Here is a 25,766-nt window from a genome sequence, read left to right on the forward strand (position 1 = left end):
GTGGCCATAAAGGGATGGACATGGTCAGAAACAATGCTCAGGTAGGCCGTGGCATTTAAACGATGCCCAATTGGCACTAAGGGGCCTAAAGTGTGCCAAGAAAACATCCCCCACACCATTACACCACCACCACCAGCCTGCACAGTGGTAACAAGGCATGATGGATCCATGTTCTCATTCTGTTTATGCCAAATTCTGAATCTACCATCTGAATGTCTCAACAGAAATCGAGACTCATCAGACCAGGCAAAATTTTTCCAGTCTTCAACTGTCCAATTTTGGTGAGCTCTTGCAAATTGTAGCCTCTTTACTACTCTATTTGTAGTGGAGATGAATGGTACCCGGTGGGGTCTTCTGCTGTTGTAGCCCATCCGCATCAAGGGTGTGCGTGTTGTGGCTTCACAAATGCTTTGCTGCATACCTCGGTTGTAAGGAGTGGTTATTTCAGGCAAAGTTGCTCTTCTATTAGCTTGAATCAGTCGGCCCATTCTCCTCTGACCTCTAGCATCAACAAGGCATTTTCGCCCACAGGACTGCCGCATACTGGATGTTTTTCCCTTTTCACACCATTCTTTGTAAACCATAGAACTGGTTGTGCGTGAAAATCCCAGTAACTGAGCAGATTGTGAAATACTCAGACCTGCCTGTCTGGCAGCAACAACCATGCCACGCTCAAAATGGCTTAAATCACCTTTCTTTCTCATTCTGACATTCAGTTTGGAGTTCAGGAGATTGTCTTGACCAGGACCACACCCCTAAATGCATTGAAGCAACTGCCATGTGATTGGTTGATTAGATAATTGCATTAATGAGAAATTGAACAGGTGTTCCTAATAATCCTTTAGGTGAGTGTATATATGGGGCTGTTGATTTAACGTGTTAATTCAGTGCAATTAATTTTACAAAAAATAAAGCGTTAAAAAAATTAACTCAATTAATCGTTGCATATTGCACCATAATAAGATTCCTGAGGAATGCAAGCTTGTAGTACCACCTGTTTACTCCAGAGGGTAGTAAGTGAAATTTCAGCTGTATGAGCAAAGCGCAGTTTATACAGTGAAGAAAACACTTCAGTAGGCAGAACAACACACACATGCATTACGTTCTTGCGTTCAAAATGCGCAAATGCGAACTAAGGGATCTTAAGATGTGTTTAAAGATTGAGTATTTTAAGCATGGCATACTGACACAGTCCAAAATTTGGAAATTACCCCATAAATATTTAATCACAAATAAAATCAAAGAAATTTCCTTCAAACGTATTTGTACTACCCCACTAATTATTTTCATGTAGAGTTTTAATTGTGATGTCAATATATTCTGTACATTTTGTGGTCTGCAGGCGGAAACATTTTTTTTTATTTATTTTGGAGTTGTCCCTACTCGACTTGTTTTTGGTCTGATTTTTCTACAAGAAAAAGTTACAAATTAAAAAAAAGACTGACGCAGGTGTAAATTGACGGGTGATTAAACAAGCCCTCATAATAAATCTCGACCTGATTGACAAATTTGTAAAAAATGTAATTACAAATTTCTGCTGGCTGCTAAACAACTTCTTACTGCCATTGGTCCAAATCATCAGTATGTGTGAACCGAAGCTAAAACCATTCACACATCTGGCCAAAATAAGATATGCCTCTTAGCGTCCTTTTGTCTGTATTCTGCCAATTTTATGCATCCATCTTTGCAGTTGTGTCAGTGTCATCATAAAATAGAAAAACAGAGTGTAATCGGCACATATTATTGCCACGTATATCTTGGTAGCGCATTAGCTTCATGAATTTAAAATCTAAACAAGACAAATGAAACATTATCTACTGCATATATATTTAAATCATCATTGATTGGTTAAAACAGCTTCTTTTACTGACCTCATGTGAATTCTACTCATATAATGTGGAATGAAGTCATTGATAACTAATTTTAATGTCACATTAGTTAAGATTTTACATTTAGTGCCCCCACTACTTAAGCATTCAGATGTGCATTTTTATCTTAAATTGGATGAACTGGAACTAATTTAAACTTGACAGACTTTGTATTATACCAACTTATGCCAGAATACAAATAGTATGTTTTGTTTGAGCCAAACAAATTGCTTGTTTGGACCATTACACATTTTTTGGTTTATTCCTTGCCCACTTCTCAAGTCTTCTGATTTACTTATATTTATTGTCAGCAAAGTTTTCATCAAAGACAACCTAAAAAGACCATTACTTCACCTGACTGACAAAGCTGTGTGTGTCCTTTGGTGGAGATGCCAACATTATTGTATTATTTTCAATTTGGCCTGTTGTTTTACTTGAACTTACCCTTTGCCTGGCCTGCCAGTAGCGAATGCTGCATTCAATTTACTTTGCACTGTTTACAGTAAGCTGTGGTGTGGAAAAAAAAAAGTTATAGACTGAATTGCCAAGAACCATTTGGCGACTTTGCAGTAGGTAAGAACTTTGTCTAGTACAATCTTTGTCTGTAACTTAATGGCACACTGGCCTCAGTTCATGAGACCTAATGTATTATAAATTTCTAACATGTTCCAATATGCTACTGTCAACTGAATAAGGGCCTAGTCACAGATTGTCTTGCAGTAGTAATTGTTTGAAGAGCGGGTCGGGGGCTGCCATTCATTGATATGGAACACATTGGTGTACAGTAGTGGGCCCTCTCATCATGTTTTCTCTTTAAAGCATCAACTGAGCGTGCTCAGAACACCCTGCCAAGAGTTGTTCATGTTTCCACACCGATTATAGATTGCGGAGTGCCTGTAACAACTTGCCATTACCACAGCAAGGGTGTGTGTCTCTTTCTCAGGCCTCTTCTTCTCTTCGAGTTCTCCACTCACAGTTGGCCTTTCACATCTTTTTTACTTTTCAAATCTTGTCAACATTCCATTATTTTCAGAGTAGCACATTGGTCTGTGAGATTTTGTTATTGTTTTTTAATTGACTTTTCCCTGTCGTCTTTTGTCGACTGTCTAATTATCTGCTCTGTTAAGGATGATTACAGTTTCTTTCATGTTGTTCCTAACTTATATCTTAGTTATGCACACTACAAGACTAAGGCTCATTGCCTCAAACTTATAAAGTGTGCCAATCGCTTCTAGTGTGTGAGTTATTCTGACTACCGAGAAAGCAGCAATGAGCAACAGCCAATGCAATTATGAAAAGAACAAACCCAAATGAAAGCATATTTTTTCTTGTTCTTTATAAATCAGTGCGAAAGCAACTGCAAGTCCTTCTCACATATTGTTTGTTCACCTGTAATAAATGAAACATTTTTTACGGTGCATGTAAACGATCTCATTAGCCGCTTTTCCACTGTCGGGCCAGTGTGAGCCATGGCTATCAACTGGCCAGAGGGGGCTAATATCCTCCGACCTCGAGACCAAAATCGATTTGCGTTCTCACCATCGGGCCAATAGCCCGCAGCTTTGCCTTGAAATCCCGCCCTTAATATGCCGCCCTGATGCCAATGTCACACACCCCGCCCATTTGACAAGCACGAGCGTTGCTCAAGCTGAGGTATCATGTTATCTAGTTATCTACAATATCGAGTTTATCTAGTTTGTAAATATTAGCTAGCTAGTAAGCGTTGACAACTCACCGACTGTAAATGCCATGGTGTCCCAAGTGGTGTCTCCACTAACAGCGGGACGATGTTCCAGCACACAGTCCAAGATCTTGAACCATGGAAAGTTCTTTCTTTGGGCATCTCTTTTATCCATTCTGCATTTTAACGGATTACTGAACCTGTACCGTAGTGTGCTGGATACACAACCTGGGAAGTTCGGCGGAACACCGTCTTTGACATTGACCCCGCCTCACTCCCCAGTTGGCCTTGTTTGGCCCAAGGGTAATCAAAGGGCCAAAGGCCATTGGCCCCGACAAAGCCCAGAGGAGGCACAATGAAGCCCCGAAAGTGACAGTGGGAATGCAACTGTCCCTGGCATGCACTGGCATGCCCTCATTTGACCCGATAGTGGAAACATGGCTTTTGTTACAATTGGGGAGGAGTATGATCTTGTAATTGATGCACTTAGTCTTCAAATACTTGCGTAAAGTGTGCACATACTGCCAGAAAACAAGAAACTGTGTGGTGCGAATTCCCTTAATGGTTCTTTTGAGAGCAGTATTTTAGCACAACAACCTTATTCACTAACCACCTGCAGTCCTGTCTAAAAAATTGCTTAAATAGTGCTGTGGCTGAGTATTTCAAAGGTTTAATTGTTTTTTCAAATATGCTATTCTTTCTTTCTCTTTTTTTAAATGCTATTCTTCTTTCTAGCTCTGATCTATTTGCCAGGGACTATTGACATCCTGCTCTAATTCAGAAGTAAATTGGGTTCTATAACAGTACAGAAAGCATGTGCAAATTAATGTTAAATTTGGGCATGATTCATTTGCAAAACCCTCATCTTTTAATGTGTGCTGGGCATCCACATTCTGTCTTTTAGTGGGCGCATTATGTCTTGCAGTCATGCGGGTGTGGATTGGACAACTTGGCAACTGCCTGTCAAGCCATTTATGGCTACATACCACCCGTATGATGGCTTTGGGCTGCAAGATATAATCTCAGAAGAGGTTTGAGTGTGCAGTGGATCTCATGTCTGCTTGATAAGGCTGAGGTCTGGCTATTGTGTGCACGGCTGTGTTTATTTGAACTCTGTCTGCCTCCTCACACTCTATGAGGTCACACTTTTCACAGGCTGAGGTTTTCCAGGGACCATTGCCTCACTCACTCTTTTCTTTTCACTCTTGCTGTTGTTCTCTGCGTTTTCCCCTCATGAAATACTGTTGCATTTCTCACCTCCACAACATCGAGTCATCTCGCACATGTTTGTGAATAGCAAAAGGGGAGCTCTGACTCAACAGATGGTGGCACAACACACCAACTTTTTGGTTTGTTCTTTAAAACTATGTATGACGATTTTTAGAAGAATTTAGGCATTAACTTCTCCATCAACAGCATTTAGGGAGAATGCTTTAAACACTATTAGTTAGGTGAAAGGCAGGGCAAAAATTGTTCATTTTGAATACTTAATCCTACTTTTAAGAAAAAAGAAAAACCTCAGCACCGTTTACTTGATTGTATTTCTTCTGTTACTAATAATGTGTTTCTTTATTCTTCATTTTACTACTGACTTTTTACTTATCTTGAAGCAGTGTTCACTTAATTGAGAAATACTTAAAGGTTTTAAAACCTTTCAAAAGTACAAAAGTGCATAGGCACATATTGTTCCTGTTAGTTTTCTTTCTCTTTTTCTTCTTTAGCCATTAAAGTCTATGGCAGCCCACAGAACTGTTTGGAGGAAAGTAATGAATTTGATATTATTATTTATTATTATTATAAAATTTTGTATTTTTTCCAATTAAGGACCGTTTTGAGTAGCATATTTGTTTTTATCAAGATTTGTGATATTTTAAATCAAGGGTATTGGCGTCATCAAGTTTTGTATTGTGACGCTAACTATTATGTACAGTATAATTTCACTATAAAAACACTATTACATGGCATCCCACAAAAAACAGTATATTTGTTGTAGATATGATGCCAGATTGTGGCATAAATAATAGTCTGACTATGCCATCCTGGCCATCTCACCCAGGCAATGTTAGTATTAAAAAAAAACCTCTCCTTTAATCACACCAGAGGATTAATTCTGTCTTTGTCGTAAGTTTTCAAATCATTCACCCAATGTGATTGCCTTTGCAGGGTTGGTTTGCTGTGAACCATAGATTTGCCAAAGCAAACAAATTCCCCCCTGAGACATTTCTTTCATCCTGCAGTTGTCAGGATGAGACAACTCAACGGAAGATTTTTATTTAATAGAACAAAGCTGAAGTTAGTTAATCCAGATGTGCCGTCTCATAGTTCAGTAGTTTGTGTAAAATTAGGCGATCAAAAGCTGGGTGAGCGTTGTGACAGTCAGACCTTGACCAGTCAGACCATGTTTACATTCTCTGTCAGAAAGACTGGAATGTAAACATCTGGAAATGAAACAACGACTTAAACATGCACACACTAAAAGACACAAAGAAATCATGTCTTTGAGTACATGACATAGAAATGATGTGGATCAAATACTCGTCACTACTTGTATACTAATCAGTAGAAATATGTAGAATAAAAAATATATATATATACACACAAGTTATTATATAATGATATTTATTTATTTATTTTTATTTATTAAAAAAATAAACACAAATAAACACAACAGAAGTTGACCACTGTGTTGTACAAATGAAGAAGTATAAAACAAACCACACACAATACAGTAACAGACAATAAAACACTAGGTTAGGGTTTAGAGAAACCAAAGTTATGAATGAAATGCAAGAGTTAAAAGATAAGCCTGTAGCTTAGATTTAAATTCATGTACAGACGTTGCAGACCTCACAGATAAAGGAAGACTGTTCCATATCCTAGGACCGGCCACTGAAAACGCACGATCACCTCGCAACTTCAATCTCGATCTTGGATATGACAGTATAATGCTGTCTGAGGATCGCAAGCATCTTGTTGACTTTTTCACATTTACAAGATCTGACAGATAGGATGGTGCCAGACCAGTCAAAGCCTTAAAAACTAGCAGCAAAATTTTAAATTCAACTCTATAACACACTGGCAACCAATTTAGAGACAATAATATCGGAGTAATGTGTTCTCGTCTACGAACCCCAGTTAAAAACCTGGCTGCGGCATTTTGGACCATCTGAATCCGTGACATGGAGGATTGTGGTAATCCAATATATAGTGAATTACAATAGTCCAAACGAGATAAAACAAAAGCATGTGTGACATGATATATAGTATCTTTATAGTTAAATTACATTTGCAGGAAGTATATGAACCCTCTGGATCCACCTAGAGTTTTGCAGCAATTGGTCATAAAATATAGAAACAACAGTAGAGTCCTGACCTAAACACAGTTTCAGTTTGTGTCTGTGTTAGACCTCTCAACGTAAATGGGGGTTGATTTCTTCTCAAGCCTGCATTGAGGCTCAGGGTCCTGACCTTTGACCCCTCTAACAGCCTCCCTTGTTTCTTCCCTCAGGTTATTTCCTGGAGTTTGTGGAGCCGCCAAACAATATAACCATAGTACAGGGCCAGACGGCCACTCTGCACTGCAAAGTAGCGGGCCACCCGCGGCCCAGCATCCGCTGGTTAAAGAACGATGCTCCGGTGGTACAGGAGCAGGGCCGAATCTCCATCCGCAAGACAGAGGCTGGATCCAAACTCCGCATTCAGGACCTGGACACAACTGACACTGGATACTACCAGTGTGTGGCCTCCAATTCTGTCAAAGTCATCTCGGCAACTGGAGTGCTCTATGTGCGACTAGGTAATGCGGATTCACTCTAGTTTTCTTTTCATTTTTTTTTATGTAATGGAGTGACTGCCAGCATTGGTTGCAGAAGTATTTTTACTGTTCAGAGATCTCTACCATTAACCAAACCAATCAGCTCTGAGATGAATCATACAATTACAAACTTTTATTTGAGGAAAAAAAAAGGATTGAAAAATTGTCTCTTGTGCTTGACTAAGCACAAGAGTGCATTTTGCATCAAAATAATAAACTACAATCCCATAAAGCATTGCGAATAATCTAATAAAATATAGTGGTAAATTTAATTGATTATGTCATTTAAAATGCTCAATGGTAGTGGGCGGTCTCTTTTGATCCTTTTGCCACAATTTCCACCAATTTACATTGTAAATACTTGAAATCACAATGGTTTGTGACTTTTACAGAAAGATATGGGACAATGATATGATGCTTATTTTGTTGTCTGGATCTATTAAGGTACTCAAAATATGTTACAAATGCAGTTCACACAAAACAGTTACTTGAATACACTACTATGATAACCATGTTTTTTAATTTCTGATTTCATAGTCATTTTTATATTTTTTTTTCTGGGGGTTAAAGTCTAAAGTGACCTAAACGTCCAGAAACAGTATTTTTTTATTTTATTTATTAAAACCTGAAGATCTTATTTTTTAAGTTGGCATAATTAGTTTAAAATAATATTTTATTATTATTATATAAAAAAAATAAGCTGTGAAACTATTTTGTTTTCAAATATACATTTTTTAAAAAACCTTTCAAATTAAAGTTAATCAATTCTGTTGTCATGTGACATGAAAAATATTGGAAATATTAGAAAACTTTTCTTCTTGTTATTCATGGAAGTTGTGTACTTTCACATGTATTCAAGGAGCAAGAAAATTATTTGAATACTTTTTACTTTGTTACACCACTTGACAAGTCATTAAACTTTTTTCTTTCTTTTTTTTTAGAAAATGCTATAAATGTTTTTTAAAAATGTAGGAAACAAACGCGGACACAATTATTACATTTCTACAAACTTTTTGTTTTAAACTAGATTTGTATCATCTTGGACAACCTTTGTCAGCGATCCACATATCTCTTAATAACCTTATAGTAGGTCTCCCTTGAAAGGTTTATACAACATTATAGCTAAATATAAATTTCTCAATAAATTGGATTTTTACTTCCGGAACCCGACTGCTGCGCTTGATAAGAAGGTGGCACAATTTCCCCATTCATTGCTGTCAATTCTTTTGACTTAGGCTAGCAGGCCAGAGGTTGAAGTAATTGGTTGGCTACATATGTGCTCTTAATGGATAGTTATTTTTGGAAATGATTGCCATGAATGATGAGGGTGTCACATGAACCGTGCTCACTTAAAGATCCCAGTTTGGAATCCCAATACATGGCTCTTTCAGATTTTTGTAACTTAGACATTAAATTATCTTTAAGTCCCTCGCATTTGGGGCCACAATCAGAACATTCTCCCCTGAACTCTGAAATGTCTCTATCATAGCTCTGGTGTTTTCTTTGCTGTCCGCCTATTTTCGCTTATTATGTGGGGAGTCCATTGATTTTTAGAGCGAACTAAAACAGTACTGTTTCACAACCGTATGCACCAAATCTCGACCTGGCATCACTATATATTTATAGGAGTGAGGCAGCATAAATCTCATTGCTTCTGCATTAGGACTCTACTTAATAAACAACTTCCCACTGTTTCCTTCAGAACAGACCTTCTGGGAGGGAACAACATCCCTTTTATGTGCATATGGTAAATTCTCCACTTGGAGCATGTCCAATATTTTACATTATACTCTTGACAGTTTTAGGAGTTTGCTTGCGCTGCAGCTCCTGCCTCTCTGACAAAGTAATTTTGGCCAAATAACACTGCAGTTTTCCCTGAACTGAAAAGTCAAATTAGGATTTGCAAAAAACAGCTGCTCCCATGGAAAGATCACGTAAAGATGCTTGTTCGTAATTCGTCCTGTCTGTGTTTTACAGGACAATCCCCGACGCATGGGGGAGCAGATGATTCGTAAGTACAGCTTTTGTTTTAGTTTGTCTCTGTGTATGTCCATATTTTCCTGCTTTTTGAGTTTCTGTAAATATATATTTTCCACACACTAAATTGTTTTTCAACCCATCCACATTGCATGATTGCAAACATTCACACTCATTTCCAAGAGAGGGTTCACCTAATAATAAGCCTGTATGACTTTCACTCTTCTGTGGAACACCAAAGGTGAAGTTTAGCAGACTGTCCAAGCTGCTCTTTACCATACAATGAAAATAGATGGGGACTGGGGCTTTCAAGCTCCTAAATGGACAAAGTACATCATAAAAATTAGTCCAAATTACTTTTGCACTATATTTCAGGTCTTCTGAATATTCAATGAAAAATCATGCTCGACAGCTGCAGCAACCATTAACCTTCAGTATATGTAAAAGGGAAACTTTTTCTGCTATAAGTCAAAATGATGTTGAGTAAATTGTCAAAGTTTTCATTTTTTGGTAATACATGAATTATGAAAGTGATAATAGAATTGACTTGATTCTAATAAGCAGTGTTGGGTAAGTTTCTCAAAAAGTAATCCATAACAAATTACTTCTATAAAATTACTGATGTAATAATTCAAGTAATCTGATTGCAATTACCAAATACTTTACTTTTAAATAACTATTCATAGAAATGTTTTTGTTCAAATTCAAATCAATGTCTTTATTTCCTCAATTGTCACACACATATAATACAATCAGCAGTCAAGGTTGTTATAGTTCTCCTTTCCCAGCTTAATATGCAGAGACAACTATAAGTAAGCCATTTATGGGTGAATTTTATTGAAAACTGTAAACATGGCGTCTCTGTGGCGCAATGAAAATTCCTGTTTTTAGCGACACGTCTCATGAGACAACAGCACACTCGAAACAATGGTGCAAGTTGAGGGGCATAATCTGTTTAATTTGCGTATTTAGGAAGCTGTTTTGAAAACAGTTAATTTTTGCTTTAACTAAAACTTAAACAGAAGTCCAAAAATAACCTTGAAAAAGGAAATAAAAATTAAAACAAAATTTTCCATAAAAACTCAAACTAAACTGAAACTGTTCTGCATTGCATTTAAAATAAAAATTAAGAGAAAAAAATCTGTCAAAATACTTTTTTGTTTTTAATACCTTGATTTATATCTTCTTTGATCATCTCTGTTTGTTGCATCGTAAACATCACCATCTACTGGCCGTGATTCTCTAGCAGGAGAAACCTCATACCTGGAAGGAGACATACCAGCTGCGTTTGGGGGTTCTTTGTATGGCATACGAAATGCGACAAATGTGGTTAATGGTAAAACAGTAAATCATTGAATCATGATTATAATTAATCAAACGTAGAACCATTAACCTCAAGTTTTTCCCTTTAGATAATCATTAACTTACATTTAACCATCAAGCTGTTTTCCCATCTCTGTTATTATCAACCACTGAATTATATCACTCGTTGTATTATCACCTTGTGGCTATGCAAATTAGATGGCTGTACTTTGGTGTGGCACATTCAATTTCATTGGTTGCTACATGAATAAGATGAATGCGCAATTAGATTTTATTATTTTGCAAAGACAACAGACGTCGCTGTTGCCTGGTCTTGTTAGTCTTGAATATGTGAGAGCACGAATCCCTCCCAAGTATTTAAATTCAATAAGGAGGAACACAGCTTCCATCAGAATAGTACAGTTGCTGCGAGAAGCAGCAAATGAGCTGGAACGAACTCCTGCTAATGTGTAGAAATGCATTTATGTATTATTAGATTTCTCGGTTGTTTGCTCACATCATGTTCACATTCACAATCATGTTTACTGCTTGTACGTTGTAGCGTGCAACAGCCCGCAAACCAATGAAATGATATGTTCCACACTGAAGTATGCCCATCTAATTTGCATAACCACAAGGTGATAATACAGTGAGTGATAATTCATTGGTTGATGATAGGGACAACATTTGTTAACATCTAATCGAGAAGGGACAATGGCTTGATGGTTACACGTGAGCAATGACATAGATTTTAAGTGGGACCAAAAATCAATTACAACACATTAGACAATGCATAAAATCATTTCAAATGAATGCACAGATAAACAAAAAAGTGTATTCATACTTTGGATAATTGATAATCATTTATATGATGATTAACAGAGGTAATGGTTATACGTTTCATTCATTGATAATCATTAATCAATGATTTACCAATATCAATTATTGTATTACCATTAACCACATTTGTCGTACTTCGTATGTCATACTTTGAATATTGTGCACTGATTAATCAATCTATATGCCTAGTTGTTTTCTCAAAGTAACATGTGCGGCACATATCTGAAAGAGAAAAGCCCAACAAACTTGGAAGTGCATCTGCAAAGCATGCACAATGAGGTGTTTAAAGACATGGAAGTCCACAGAGCTCGTTTCCTTGTTAAGTTTGCTTACTGCAACAACCGCTCCACTGATGATGCCATTGCATCTACACTACACACCGCTCTCTCCCACCTGGAAAAAAGGAACACTTATGTGAGAATGCTGTTTGTAGACTACAGCTCAGCATTCAACACCATATGTGTGAAACTACAGGCTCTGGGCTTAACCAGCTCGCTGTGCAGCTGGATCCTGGACTTTCCTGTCAAGCAGACACCAGGTGGTTAGAATGTACAGCAACATCTCATCACTGACCCTCAACACTGGAGCCCTGCAGGGCTGTGTTCTTTAAAGAAAGAAATTACCTTCAGTACATCAAGACTGGTAACAAGCTTTGTAAGATCGAGGAAAGTTTGAAGATCGCCTAATGGAGCAATCTTTTTCCTTTTAGTGTAAAAGTTGTCATGTATTATTTTTCCCCTGATTTCCAATAGTAGTTAGTGTTTTTTTAGTGTTAAATCCATAACTTCGGAAGTGATATGATAGCTGTGGGAGAGAAACGGTCCAATATTTAAATCCTTTTTGTGTCATCTGCATATTCTACCTCTGTCTCGCCCATCCACCCTTTCCTGAACCACTGCTGAAGAGTAAATTATAATTATGAAATCTTTGGTTGTGCAGTGAAAGTAGATTTGTGGAAATGAAAGCAGGACCTGCTGTTTCAAAATTAACAAAACACAGAACTGTATCTTTTGACAGACCAGTGCCTGACTTAATTTTACTTAAGAACAGAAGAGAAGTTGGGCAAATAAATCTTGTAACAGGTCCTTATGTTTCCTGTTCAAGGTTGTGTAAGGTAGTAATGTCATTTGCATGACGTTGATCCCTCAGGCAGGCTGAGTTTAGAGCAGAGGTCAGTCGCTCTGATTAGACATGTGCCATAAATTCCAGTCTGCAGGAATGCTTTTGCGTGTCTGATGCCCCTTTGTGTGTTTATACAAGTTAGTGCCCGTCTATGTTTGTGCTAATGTGTGAGCTTGTTATCTAGAGATAGACACTAACAAACAGCAAAGAAAACAGTAAAGGCGATCTGAAGCCACTGATTCCATGCAAATATGTGAACTCACTTCTGGCTACGATTTCATGTATTATTTCATATGCAATCCATAACCCAATACAAGTATGTGCTGCATTCTCAATAGGTTGCCACAAAAATCATCATAGCAGGCAGTTGCATGAAAAATTTTCTTCTATACCTTTAGTTATCAGGTCAACTACTGTCATGGCGGAGCAAGTGTTTGTGAATTTGGCGAGACTAGGTCTATAGTTCTTCAGCTGAAATCAGTCAGTGAAATTGAAACCACTGGCCCCAGTAGCCCTAACCCTAAATTTTGTTGAACTTACGGGCAGGTGTGAGCTCCAGTTTCCGAGTAAAATGTCCACAGAGTGACGCCAAAAGCGATTTTCTTTTTTTTTTTTTTTTTTAAATGATTTAATACAGTTAAGAGGAATGCATATTTAATTAACTTTACCCCCCAAACCTAACATTCAGTGGAGTAAAATTGTTATCTTAGACGGAAAATGTAACCTCCAAATTGTGTTCATCTTTGATTATGTGAACGCAGTTACTTCCTGGTTTCCCAGATATCGCCAACTGGGCCCTCAGCAGGTAGACATCATTTTGTGGTGAAATGAGCTGTTTGTCTTCCCTCCCCTGCCCAGTACTGCATATGTACCTCTCTCTAGGCCAGACAACACATCCTCTGTTCATGTCCTGCAGTTAGATACACACTGTGAAATGTCCAAAATTCAAGAGACTTTAACTTGAGCTTAAGCCTGCATGTTAACGCTCCTCTGTGTGTTAAAGGAAGAAAAATATGTTAAGGGGGAAAAAAGGTGTGTCTGTCAGATATTTGTTCAACTGTTAAACGAGCGAAAAAGTAAAAGAGATTTGTGTTGTCAGGCAATGAGGAAAGTTGTTAAAGAGGCAGAGCAAGTTTTTACATTTTTATTTAAGGTTACACAAGCAGTGTTTCCATCAACATATTTGTATGCATATTTTAGTTTGTCACATAAAAAATGCTGGGTGGAATCACCAAGATGCGAAGTCATGTGACTTTACAAAAATACATAATTTGCTCAAAGAATATCATTATCATTCCATAGAATCTCAAATGTTGCTCTGGTTATTCAGAAATCCCAAAGCCTGACACCAAAATGATGGACTACTATTACCTCCCAGAACTGTTTGACACACTTTCAGTCCCAGACATAAGGCACCCGTCACTTAATGCTAGCACTAAGTTCATTAGAGCGTTTTGTCTGCAAAGTAATTAATTACATTTATTCAACAGTTAGTTCCGTCCCTCAAATCTGATAAGATGTTCCAAGAATGCTGATACCACACACCATCAGCACTGGGACGCTGTACTGTTTGTGTGATTTTACTTGTTTGTGGCATTCCAAACTAACTTGTAAGAGCAGTGCAAATATGTAAGTGATAATAATGTGTGAATTTTCATTTATCCCTGTGACATTAAAGATTTGATTCGGCAGGTGCTGACAAAAGACTGTCTTGTGTGTGCTATGAGCGAGTTGAGCTGACGTAGATAAACTGTGTTGTAAGTTAGTGCACACATTTCTTACACTTATTGCATATCACTCCATGATTGCTTGGATTACTACTAAACTATAACTGAGAAATAGAGTTAAACTAATAGCTTCAGCATTACTGCCAATCACAGCTGAGAAATGCAGCAGATGGAGTAATCAAACATGCTCATGGTGCGTACCTGATACTAGTTGAGAGAAGACGTAAACTTTCAACATGGCAGAGGACAGTCTGGTTTCTGTGTTGTCAAAATAAGAGTTCACCAAGAAATACAGGTGAAACTCGAAAAATTAGAATATCGTGCAAAAGTTCATTAATTTCAGTAATTCAACTTAAATGGTGAAACTAATATATTATATAGACTCATTACAAGCAAAGTAAGATATTTCAAGCCTTTATTTGATATAATTTTTATGATTATGGCTTACAGCTTATGAAAACCCCAAATTCAGAATCTCAGAAAATTAGAATATTACATGAAATCAATAAAAAAAAGGATTTTAAATACAGAAATGTCAGCCCTCTGAAAAGTATAATCATGCATATGTACTCAGTACTTGGTTTGGGCCCCTTTTGCATTAATTACTGCCTCAATGCGGCGTGGCATGGATGCTATCAGCCTGTGGCACTGCTGAGGTGTTATGGAAGACCAAGATGCTTCAATAGCAGCCTTCAGCTCTTCTGCATTGTTTGGTCTCATGTCTCTCATCTTTCTCTTGGCAATGCCCCATAGATTCTCTATGGGGTTCAGGTCAGGCGAGTTTGCTGGCCAATCAAGCACAGTAATACCATGGTAATTGAACCAGGTTTTGGTACTTTTGGCAGTGTTGGCAGGTGCCAAGTCCTGCTGGAAAATGAAGTCAGCATCTCCATAAAGCTTGTCTGCTGAAGGAAGCATGAAGTGCTCTAAAATGTCCGGTAGACGGCTGCGTTGACTCTGGACTTAATAAAGCACAGTGGACCAACACCAGCCGATGACATGGCTCCCCAAACCAACACAGACTGTGGAAACTTCACACTGGACTTCAAGCATCTTGGATTGTGTGCCTCTCCATTCTTCCTCCAGACTCTGGGACCTTGGTTTCCAAATGAGATGCAAAATTTGCTCTCATCAGAAAAGAGGACTTTGTACCACTGAGCAACAGACCAGTTCTTTTTCTTTAGCCCAGGTAAGACATTTGACATTTGAAGCCCATGTCCAGGACCCGTCTGTGTGTGGTGGCTCTTGATGCAGTAACTCCAGCCTCAGTCCACTCCTTGTGAAGCTCCCCCACACATTTGAATGGCCTTTTCCTGACAATCCTCTCCAGGCTACGGTCATCCCTGCTGCTTGTGCACCTTTTTCTTCCACACTTTTCCCTTCCACTTAACTTTCTATTAATGTGCTTTGATACAGCACTTTGAGAACATCCAACTTCTTTTGCAATTACCTTTTGAGGCTTTCCCTCCTTGTGGAGGGTGTCAATGATGGTTTTCTGCACAACTGTCAGGTCAGCACTCTTCCCCATGAGTTTCACCTGTATATAAGAATGAAACTGGCATCCTCTATGTTTTCTCTGACAATAAAACACTTTATCGTTAGGGAAATACTCGTAGCATAATTCCGATTGCACATATGTCAGCTTCACTCCATGTTCAGAGCAGATTTACACTACACTAAAGCTATGGAATAGAGTTAAACTAAAAGATCCAGGTAATCACATACTCAGTCTATCTATCTATCTCATTCACACACACACGTCCTTTTTTCTCCAATAAATAGTTAGAAACATCCCTTACTAGTTCTAAAGTGTGGTGTTCGAATTGGTAAAGGAGGCTAGTTCGTATCTTTCAAACAGCAACGGCAGTTGGAACGGTTGTTGGAACAGTCCTTAGTTTTTCCATAATTTACCTGATCGTTGAACAGTTTGATAAAAGTAATCTCACACTCGCAATCATGGCAAATGGCCGAATCGCAGCCGTTCTGATAGCTGGTTACAGCTTTCTTGCTCGTGTTGATTTATAAATAAAAGAGCCGCAGTGGCTTTAACTTCCATTTACATTTCTATTTTACAACAATTTTGCCAGAAATTACGATTTTGTGTTGTTAAACCCATGGGATGAAATGTTGCTTTATTTGTTTATTGATTGTTTCGCATATATACAATTTACAACTTTGATGGTAACATGAATACAGACAAATAATCTTCTCTAATATTCTCTAATAATTTTTTTTTTTCCATTTTGGAACTGATTAATCATTCATAAGAATGTGTATTAGATGAATAGTTCACCCAAAAGTTTAAATTCTGGCCTTATATACCATAATGTTGCTTCAAACCCATTTGAAATGTTTTTTGAGTGCTCAGTCTTTCAAAATATTCTTTTGACCGCAAGCACATATATGCATATTAAGACTGCTTTGTGATACTCTCAACGGCATGCACATGTGCCCACAACACTCACAAAGGAGGACTATCTGCATGTTTCTAAAAACTAGGCTGCAGTCGGACAGTCCTTGACTTTATAAAAACACAGTTTTTTGCCATATAACGAAAGTGACTCCAGACCATCAGGCTCCAAAAAGGATGCAAAAAGTAAAATTAGTCAATTTGACTCATGGACTAGATTCCAAGTGACAATAACTTGTGATGTACAGACAAAAGTTTTAATTGCCACATCAAATATTGCCATTTGATTTGGCCATAACATACTCAACTCATCAAATAAGTACAGAAATGTCATGGGAACTATCTCTTAAGAATGTAAATGGGGTCTGTTTAGATTTCTTGTTTATTTTATGTTGTAGCCATGACCTGGTGGGCAGTGCACTTGCTTGATGCACAGTGGAGCTTATGCGGGTGACCCAAGTCACAACCTGGCTTGTCATCTCCTAATTCTGTTCTGCTCCTTTTCATTTATAAAAAGGCCAAAACTTGACTTAAAAAGATATACTTGCATGTAAAGAGAGCGTATCATGTGCTGCCAAACAATTGCTCCTCACATTTTCCTTCTTGCAAAGCTGCAAAACCACACAATTACTTGTTTCTTTGAAGTAACCTTGTCTAAGAGCTGTTTGCATAAATGAAGGTTCCAAACTGCTTTTATTCTCTGGGATGAAGGGGATAATCTGTGATTAGAGCCATGAGAGAAGACTTAGTTGTCCAAGTATAAGAGCTTTGAGAAGTGATGTGACCGCATGTGGGCATATTTGATCAAAAACGGACGAGTATTGTTTTTGTCTGCCTAAACAGCTACAGATGAGCATAAGAGCGTTCTTTATTTAGACTTCAGAAAAATTTCCTGTTACAACCTGATGACAAAATTGGTCTTTCACACTGATATATGTTGAGTCTATGTGAAAATGTTTTAAAAATAATAAAAAATGTGAACTAACAATTATTCAAACTAGGTTATATTTTCTTGTGAATTCGTTTATCTGGACTTTACAGCTAATCTAAGATATGAACATATTACAAAAACAACCACGGGGCATGCATACTTCACTCCAGTGATTAATGTTTCAATCATCTGTTGTTGTTTTTTTTCTCTTCAAGCCATACCTTGTGCCATATAAAAAAAAAAAAAAAAAAAAAACAAAGTAGGAAGTAAATCTGATTCTTGTTAGGCTGAAGGCCTTGAGAGAAAATTCCTTGCTCAATCCAAACTGCAGTGAAATTGTAACCATATGTGGTATTGATACAGGACGTACCAGGAGTTTAGGGGCATTGATGGTTCCTTTGGCAACGTGCCACACTGTGGCTTGAGCAAAATGAAAAGTGAATAGTGAATAGAGGGAATAGAGTTTTTGCAAGCCCTTTACATTATATCCATTAACAATTTTCACTGTAGGAATTTTCAGAACAGCGATGTGCGATTTATAATAGTTTGGAAAACATGTTGAAAACTGCTGCTTTTACTTTGATGTTGAGTTTTTCCCTAATCAGTCAAAGGTTGATGGGTGAAGTATTATTCGCTGCAGGGTTCTGGAAGGACATGTTTCTCTGTGTTGTTTGATCTTAATTATTTTACACATGACCAAGGATTTTGGTAAATATTGTTTGCCATATCACTAGTCTCCAGTATACCACTGAGATACTAAGTTCAGTTTCCTTTTTTTCCGGATTGGTGGAGGATCAGTTCTATTATCAAGAGATAAATATTAAACCCTTTTTGATCTTTAGAGTAATCTTTACAAATTTTTTGTAATGTTTACTATCAATTTTCACAGTATGTCTGTACATATTGCAGAGATGGACGTGTCATGTTGAAACGGCCCCTTTAAGATATAAAAACTGTGACATCTTGGTTTTAACAACCACTAAATTAAGAAAAGAATTTAAACAATGACAGGAATATTCTGAAAACATAACATGGTTCCATTTGAATTTATTATAAAATTACAGTACTGACTTCTGATTACTTTCACAGCAATATGGTTATTAAATATTAGCATTAATATTGAGTTGCTGCCTATGTTCCAAATCAGTCAATTATGAACAGGGACTAAAAATGGTTTAAGGAACTAAAACCAAACATGAACAAAATTCTTTGCAGAACATAATTGAAACGAAACTGATTTCCTTTCAATTGGTATTTTTAAATGTTAGCTGTTAATAATGTATCTTTTTTTTTTCTTCATGAAAACAAAGAACAAAGGGTTTATCACAGTAAATTTTCCAAATTAAACCCTTCTTGTTACCTAAAAAAACAAGGCTTCTCTATTTTTGTAGAATATGAGCATGTGCTTTGATCCTGAAGGAAACTGCTGCAACACATATTTCTTTGCCTAATTACACGCTGTGAATGTAGCCTACTGTGACATGCTGAAGACCTTTGACAACTATATAGTATATAAATTCATATATATGCACGGTTAGTCTATATACACTGACAAATATTAGATGTAAAAAGTACTTTTCTGAGTTGTTTCCAAGTCTTTACTGAATTATTGTTAGATATCATACAGATATGATGCTGTCAGTTTTTGACTGAGAATCAGATCTGTAATTCAAATATTTGTATTTGTATTTTTTTTTTTAATAAAAAGCCTTACTAATCTTTTTCATATGGCTTATTATAGCTAAAGAGTCAAGAGCAATGAGTGTGTGTGTGTTTCTGTTTTACCCCAATGTTTGTTATTAAAATCAGTATAAAGGTGATTCAGGACTTTATTAGCTCTAGAATAACGTGGTCTGTGGGTGCACCAAGATTTGAAAATAATAATTTGGTCGCATAAAGAGAAGTTTTAGTCCAAACAAATGCTCCAACAATGTTTGTGCATTTATGCAGGAGAGAGATTTAAGCTCTTAAATGATTTAGATGGCTATATAAATATTTTTGGGAATATATTTATTCCACAGTCATGGGGTAGCTTCCCATTTCTGTAGTTTCTCATGTTTAGCAGTATGTTGGAAACACCCGCTTTAGCTACAGAAAGTCAACATATGAAAATACCCCTAGAGTCTGCGAGAGCGGGGGCGGAAGATGACTCATCGGCTGACAACATGGTAATGACTGGACCGGAAACGACTATGAGTAATGAGAGCACAGCAGAAGAGGAACACCGCAGCAATTGTCACAAGTTCCGCTGCAACAGCGGGCCACAAACAGATGCAGGTATGTGTCTGTGGTTGGAGGAAAGTTACATCACACCATGGGTTGAGGATCCACCAGGGGAAGAAGGGGTGTTTGGGTAAAGAGAGACAGAGGCCTCACATTGATTACTTTCTGCGAAAGCGATCAAATCAGTCGAATAAAGCACAGCAACTGGCACCATAGTTTGCAGTGCATCAGTACCACTGTCATGGAGGACGTAAACTCAAGCACCAAAGTAACAACTGAGGTGGAACAAACAACAGGATTGGAACTCACCCAGCCTCCCAGACCTGCAGTCGAGAGGACACTACCAGGACACAGACCGAATGTGAAGTGGCCTGGCGCCAGTGACAACAAGCTGTGGGAAACAGTGAATACTGACCTTACCTTGACCCTCGAGAAACTTCGAGGCACAGTGGAGAAGAAGTTGGAGAGGATGGGGGACATCATCTATGAGTACGGGGCAGAAAGCTTTGGAGTGCAAGAGGCAAAAGGCGGGAGAAAGGTTCCAACCCCACCAGTTTCCAGGAGGCAACAAGAAATCAAGCGCCTCGTTCAAGAAAGGAGACAGCTTAAGAAACAGTGGAAGAAGGCCTCGGAAGTGGAAAAGGAGGGTGTAGAGGCACTTCAGGCTGACATCAAAACCTGGTTGGCATCCCTCTGTAGAGCAGAGAACGCAGAAGGAAGAAAGAACAAACTAGAACTCGATTCTATAAAGATCCCTTCAAGTCCCTTAAAAGTCTCTTCACGAAGGAAAAAAGTGGAGCTCTAAAAACAACAAAGAAAGACTTAGAGGGGCACCTGAGAACAACAAACTTTGACTCAAAGCGACATGAACATCTGGCCATCCCATCAGATATCCCACCCATTGAACCCCCGGAACATCATATGGAGACCAGCCCCCCGACATTGAAAGAGGTGGAAAACACAGTTCGACGGGCAAGAACAGCATCAGCCCCGGGGCCAAATGGAGTCCCGTACAAAGTGTATCAGACGTCCTGAGGTTCCTCTGGAGGCTTATGAGAACAGCTTGGCAAAATAAGATAATACCCAAAGTGTGGCGTAGGGCAGGCGGGGTCCTGATCCCTAAGGAGAAGGATTCAGTGAACATCAGCCAATTCCACCCAATCTCCTTACTGAATGTCGAGGGAAAAATCTTCTTTAGGGTTATTGCCCAGAGGATGTCCGGGTACCTGCAAAGGAATGCGTACGTTGATACATCTGTACAGAAGGCAGGAATATCAGGGTTCTCTGGCTGTATAGAACATTCCAGGATGATCTGGCACCAGATCCAAATGGCCAGGGTGGAGAAAAGGGACCTCCATGTAGTCTTCCTCGACCTCGCCAATGCATTTGGCTCTGTGCCCCATGAGCTCCTGTGGTCTGCCTTCAGATTTTTCTACATACCGGACACCATCACAACCCTGGTGAAGTCGTACTTCCAGGATCTACAGTTCTGCTTCACCACCTCATGGCAGTGCCTGAATGTAGGTATAATGGCGGGATGTACCATTTCTCCGTTGGCATTCATAATGGCAATGGAGGTTATCATCAGATCCTCAAAATGGGTTGCTGGTGGACAGCAAGTCGACTCTGGCTTCCGCCTCCCTCCACTCAGAGCCTACATGGACGACATAGCAACATTGCCCACCACTGTCCCATGCACCAGGAGACTGCTCAGAAAACTCAAGGAGAACATCAGCTGGGCCCGTATGAAGATTAAACCATCCAAGTCATGCAGCATCTCGATTGTGAAGGGAGTACTCTCTGACCTGAAATTCTTCATCGGAGATGACCAAATCCCAACAGTGTCTGAGCAGCCAGTAAAAAGCCTTGGAAGGTGGTATGATGCAAGCATGAAGGACAAAGACCAGGTGCAACAGCTGCGCAAAGACATCAGTAGTAGCCTACAGTCCATCGACAACACCCAGCTACCTGGAAAGTTAAAGGCTTGGTGTCTGCAGTTTGGTCTCCTACCCCCGGTGTTGTGGCCCCTAGCAGTGTATGAGGTTCCAATCTCAACAGTGGAGAAAATGGAAAGAGTAGTCACAGGCTACTTAAAGAAGTGGCTCGGAGTTCCATGATGCCTTTCCACCATAGGCCTCTATGGAGATGGTGTCCTCAAGCTGCCCCTCACCAGTCTAACAGAGGAATTCAAGTGTGCAAAAACCAGGCTCCAGATGACACTGAATGAATCTCGAGACCCAGTGGTGAGTAACAACGCGCCGACTTTGGTAACTGGGCGCAAATGGAGGCCAGGAAAAGCAGTCCAGGAGGCAACAGCAGCCCTCAGACATGCTGACATTGTGGGTCATGTTTAGCAAGGGAGAGGAGGCCTTGGGCTAACTAGCTGCGCTGCTTGGAGTAAGGCCACTGCACCAGAGCGGCGGAAGATGGTAGTGCAGGAAGTACGTCATCAGGAGGAGGCTGCAAGGTGGGCCAAGGCAGTCTCTCTTGCCAAACAGGGACAGTGGACTCGATGGGACAGTGTGGAGAAGAGGAAGATCAGCTGGAAGGATCTGTGGGCCATGGAAGCGAGGCGGTTGAGCTTTTCCATCAGAGCAACATATGACATCCTTCCAACACCAGTTAATCTTCACCAATGGTTTGGTGAAGATTCGGACTGTGCTCTCTGTTCCATGCCAGCTAACATCAGGCACATTCTCACAGGGTGTAAAACAAGCCTCACCCAAGGACGTTACACTTGGCGTCACAACCAAGTCCTAAAAAAATCGTGCGTCCGCCCTGGAGGACAAGCGAGCTGCCACCAACTCCCTATCACCCCCAGCAGCATCACACCCCTTACGGACGACCTTTGTCCACGAAGGGGCTAAACCACCGAAGAGCGCCTCTACACCATTAGAGCGAGACCAGCTGCGCTTGGCCCGTGACTGGAAAATGCTAGCTGACATTGGCCGGCAACTTGTGTTTCCTCCGGATATCGCAACCACCAACCTAAGACCTGACATGGTGCTCTGGTCCCGTTCGCTCAAGAAGGTCTTCATCATTGAGCTCACAGTACCCTGGGAGGACTCAGTAGATGAGGCTTATGAGCGAAAACATCTGCGCTATGCCAATCTAGCTGCCGAAGCACGGCATCATGGCTGGAACACAGAAGTCCGACCAGTGGAGGTGGGCTGCAGAGGTTTTGTGGCAACATCTACAACCAGACTGCTTAGAGACCTGGGAATCAAGGGCCAGAGCCAGCGTTCGGCAATCAGAACTGTGTCGTAGGCGGCAGAAGGCAGCAGTCAGTGGCTCTGGATGAAGAGGAGACCCCCCAGCTGGGCCCCGAAGTGAGAGGGCCAGGAGGTATGCGGTCAACAATGCTTGACTCAGGGAGGAGGACGCCCCTGCCATGCATTGTCAACAACAAGGCAACTCCTATGACTAATTGGGAATGGGACGCAAGCATAGGATTGATCACCCTGTCGCTGGCCGCCTTTGGGGAGGGTGTATAGTGTGAAAGGCCGAAACACCCTATGGTGAGACAGAATACAATAAAAATGCATGCACGAGTTATTTTTTTCTTCATTCATTTATTACATTTTCTTGTGTGGTTGGCGAGGTTTTCTTTTAAAAGTGAGTGCAACTAATGGTTTCTGCCCAGATAATGCACCCTATTCAGCAACCTATCTTGAGATAGTCATGTTCATTATCAATAATAAATCCATTAATTGACCGTGTTTACTGTAAATACACACAACCTTAAAACTTAATTAGGCGTAAGAAAGAGGTTTACATGCTCTTTTACATATAATAAAATCTGTATAGTCTGCATGGCAATCACGTTCTGTATAAAATGTGCCGTTTTTTTCCGCTGTTCTCTTCTGTGCACTCTTGCCATTAATCAAACTGCATTTTAGGATTTTAGTCAAATTATACATTTTTATTTATGTCCTCAACAACAGTGGACAAGAGGCTGAAGGGTGAATTGATGAAAAAATGAAGGCAAGTTTTAAATATGAGACTGTTGCCAGTGCTTTCAACCATCTGTATATTGATATAGCTGTGTTTTAAGGACTCTAAACTATATATCTCCTCGCTCCAAAAATGTGCTTGATATTGCCTATTACATACCATGTATTACACCTGCCTGTTGTCTTGTAGGTCTTAAAATTATTTATTATGCAAACATGCAAATAGTGCTATAAAAAAAATATCCTGTTACAAAGTATATCTAAAATAAAGCATTCATTTTGTATACATAATCTAAATAATACCACATTCTTGCTCGTATCTGAATATTCTTGTACACGTAAACATGCCAATTAATTTATTATTCGTATTTGCATTACTAAAAATAATAAAAAATCAGCAAGTCCGCAAGCACTGGCAGAACACAGATCGCAAGCTCCAGAAATGTTTTAATGCATCCTCGTCAGTTGAGGTATGCATAAGAGCATTTTCAAGTCAGTTTCTGCCTTTAAAAGTCCCGATTTGTTCCACACTTTTGATGTAGGATCAAATCCATGGTTGGATTTATCCAATGATGGATGGATGGATGGATGGATGGATGGATGGATGAAGTCGGACCGTACATACGTTTTAGGTTGCTTGATTCTATTGTGAGATCTGGCAACACTGCAACTGATATATTTATCACTTTAGCACAGAGTACTGTAATTTTAAAAAGAATGTTATAAACGGTTCTTTTATATAATTTTAACTGGTTACCATTTGGAAAGGAGACTGTGGAACGCAAGAAATGGAACGGAAAAAATACAGTTTCTGCTCAGAATAAACCTTAATGAAAAACGTATCGGTTACCTAATGTAACCTCGGTTCTCTCTAGATGAGGGAACGAGTATTGCATAAGCTAGCTTACGCTACGGGAAAGATTCATCTTTTCTGAGATATTGAAGCCAAAAAATTATCCTTAATTTTTGTATCCATTGTCAACGCAGTGCGGCAGCTGCAGACCTTGAGCGGGCTAGCTAGCGAGCTCATAGGTTGCTCTGCGGCAACTGCTGCAGCCTATAGACGAGCTTGGGCTGAACTCGCGATCCAATGAGAGGCGTCCGCAGCTCACTGCATCAAAGCCCGCCAAAATGGGCGTGACTAGAGTGCATATAAGCGTAGTTCGTAGGCTGGAACCCTGGTTTTCATTGACTGAAGCGAAAAGTCGCCGTGGCGCGAAGCACGGCCGGCTACGCAATACTCGTTCCCTCATCTAGAGAGAACCGAGGTTACGTTAGGTAACCGATACGTTCTCTTACGAGAGGTTCTCTCGTATTGCGTAAGCTAGCTTACGCTACGGGAACCCATTGTCAACGCCGTGCGCGCCAAGCATCCACTGTATGAGCCCCAGGGAATTAAGGGTGGGGAAATAATATTTGGCCGGCAAGAATGCGGGTCATTGATTGTGTAATACATAAGCACATAGTGGGAAGGGAACGACAGAGCGGCGGTGCCAGTCTGTGTGGAATGTGTCCCATCAGTGCAGCTCACCAGGGGAGCTGTAGCGTATTAAACCGCTAGTAGTTTTGCCTGCAGAGCAGGCACTTCCATATTGTAAAATCTGACAAAGGTGGAGGGGGAAGTCCATCCCGCTGCCACACATATGTCGTGAATGGAAATCCCGCTGGACCATGCCCACGAGGACGCCATGCCTCTAGTGGAGTGAGCCCTAATGCCCAACGGGCATGGCAGGTCTTTTGACGCGTATGCAGCAGCAATAGCATCCACTATCCATCTAGATAGTGTCTGTTTCGAGGCGGCGAGACCTTTGGTGCGCCCTCCGAACGAAACGAAAAGCTGCTCAGAGCGTCTGAAAGTGGCGGAGCGCGCAGTATACAATCTCAGTGCTCTGACCGGGCAAAGGAGATTGGCGTCGCG

The 25,766-nt window shown here is 39.7% G+C and overlaps 1 protein-coding gene across 1 annotated transcript in view; it reads left to right on the plus strand.

Moving 5' to 3' along the window:
- ror2 (receptor tyrosine kinase-like orphan receptor 2) overlaps positions 1-25,766 on the plus strand; it is a 166,107-nt gene that overhangs the window by 98,398 nt on the left and 41,943 nt on the right. The window contains exons 3-4 of the mRNA XM_052117725.1: positions 7,058-7,345; positions 9,341-9,374. Of these exons, the coding sequence (XP_051973685.1) occupies positions 7,058-7,345; positions 9,341-9,374 (322 nt within the window). The remainder of the gene's footprint in view (positions 1-7,057; positions 7,346-9,340; positions 9,375-25,766) is intronic.

Source organism: Xyrauchen texanus, chromosome 44 (assembly GCF_025860055.1).
Source record: "Xyrauchen texanus isolate HMW12.3.18 chromosome 44, RBS_HiC_50CHRs, whole genome shotgun sequence".
Lineage (NCBI taxonomy): Eukaryota > Metazoa > Chordata > Actinopteri > Cypriniformes > Catostomidae > Xyrauchen > Xyrauchen texanus.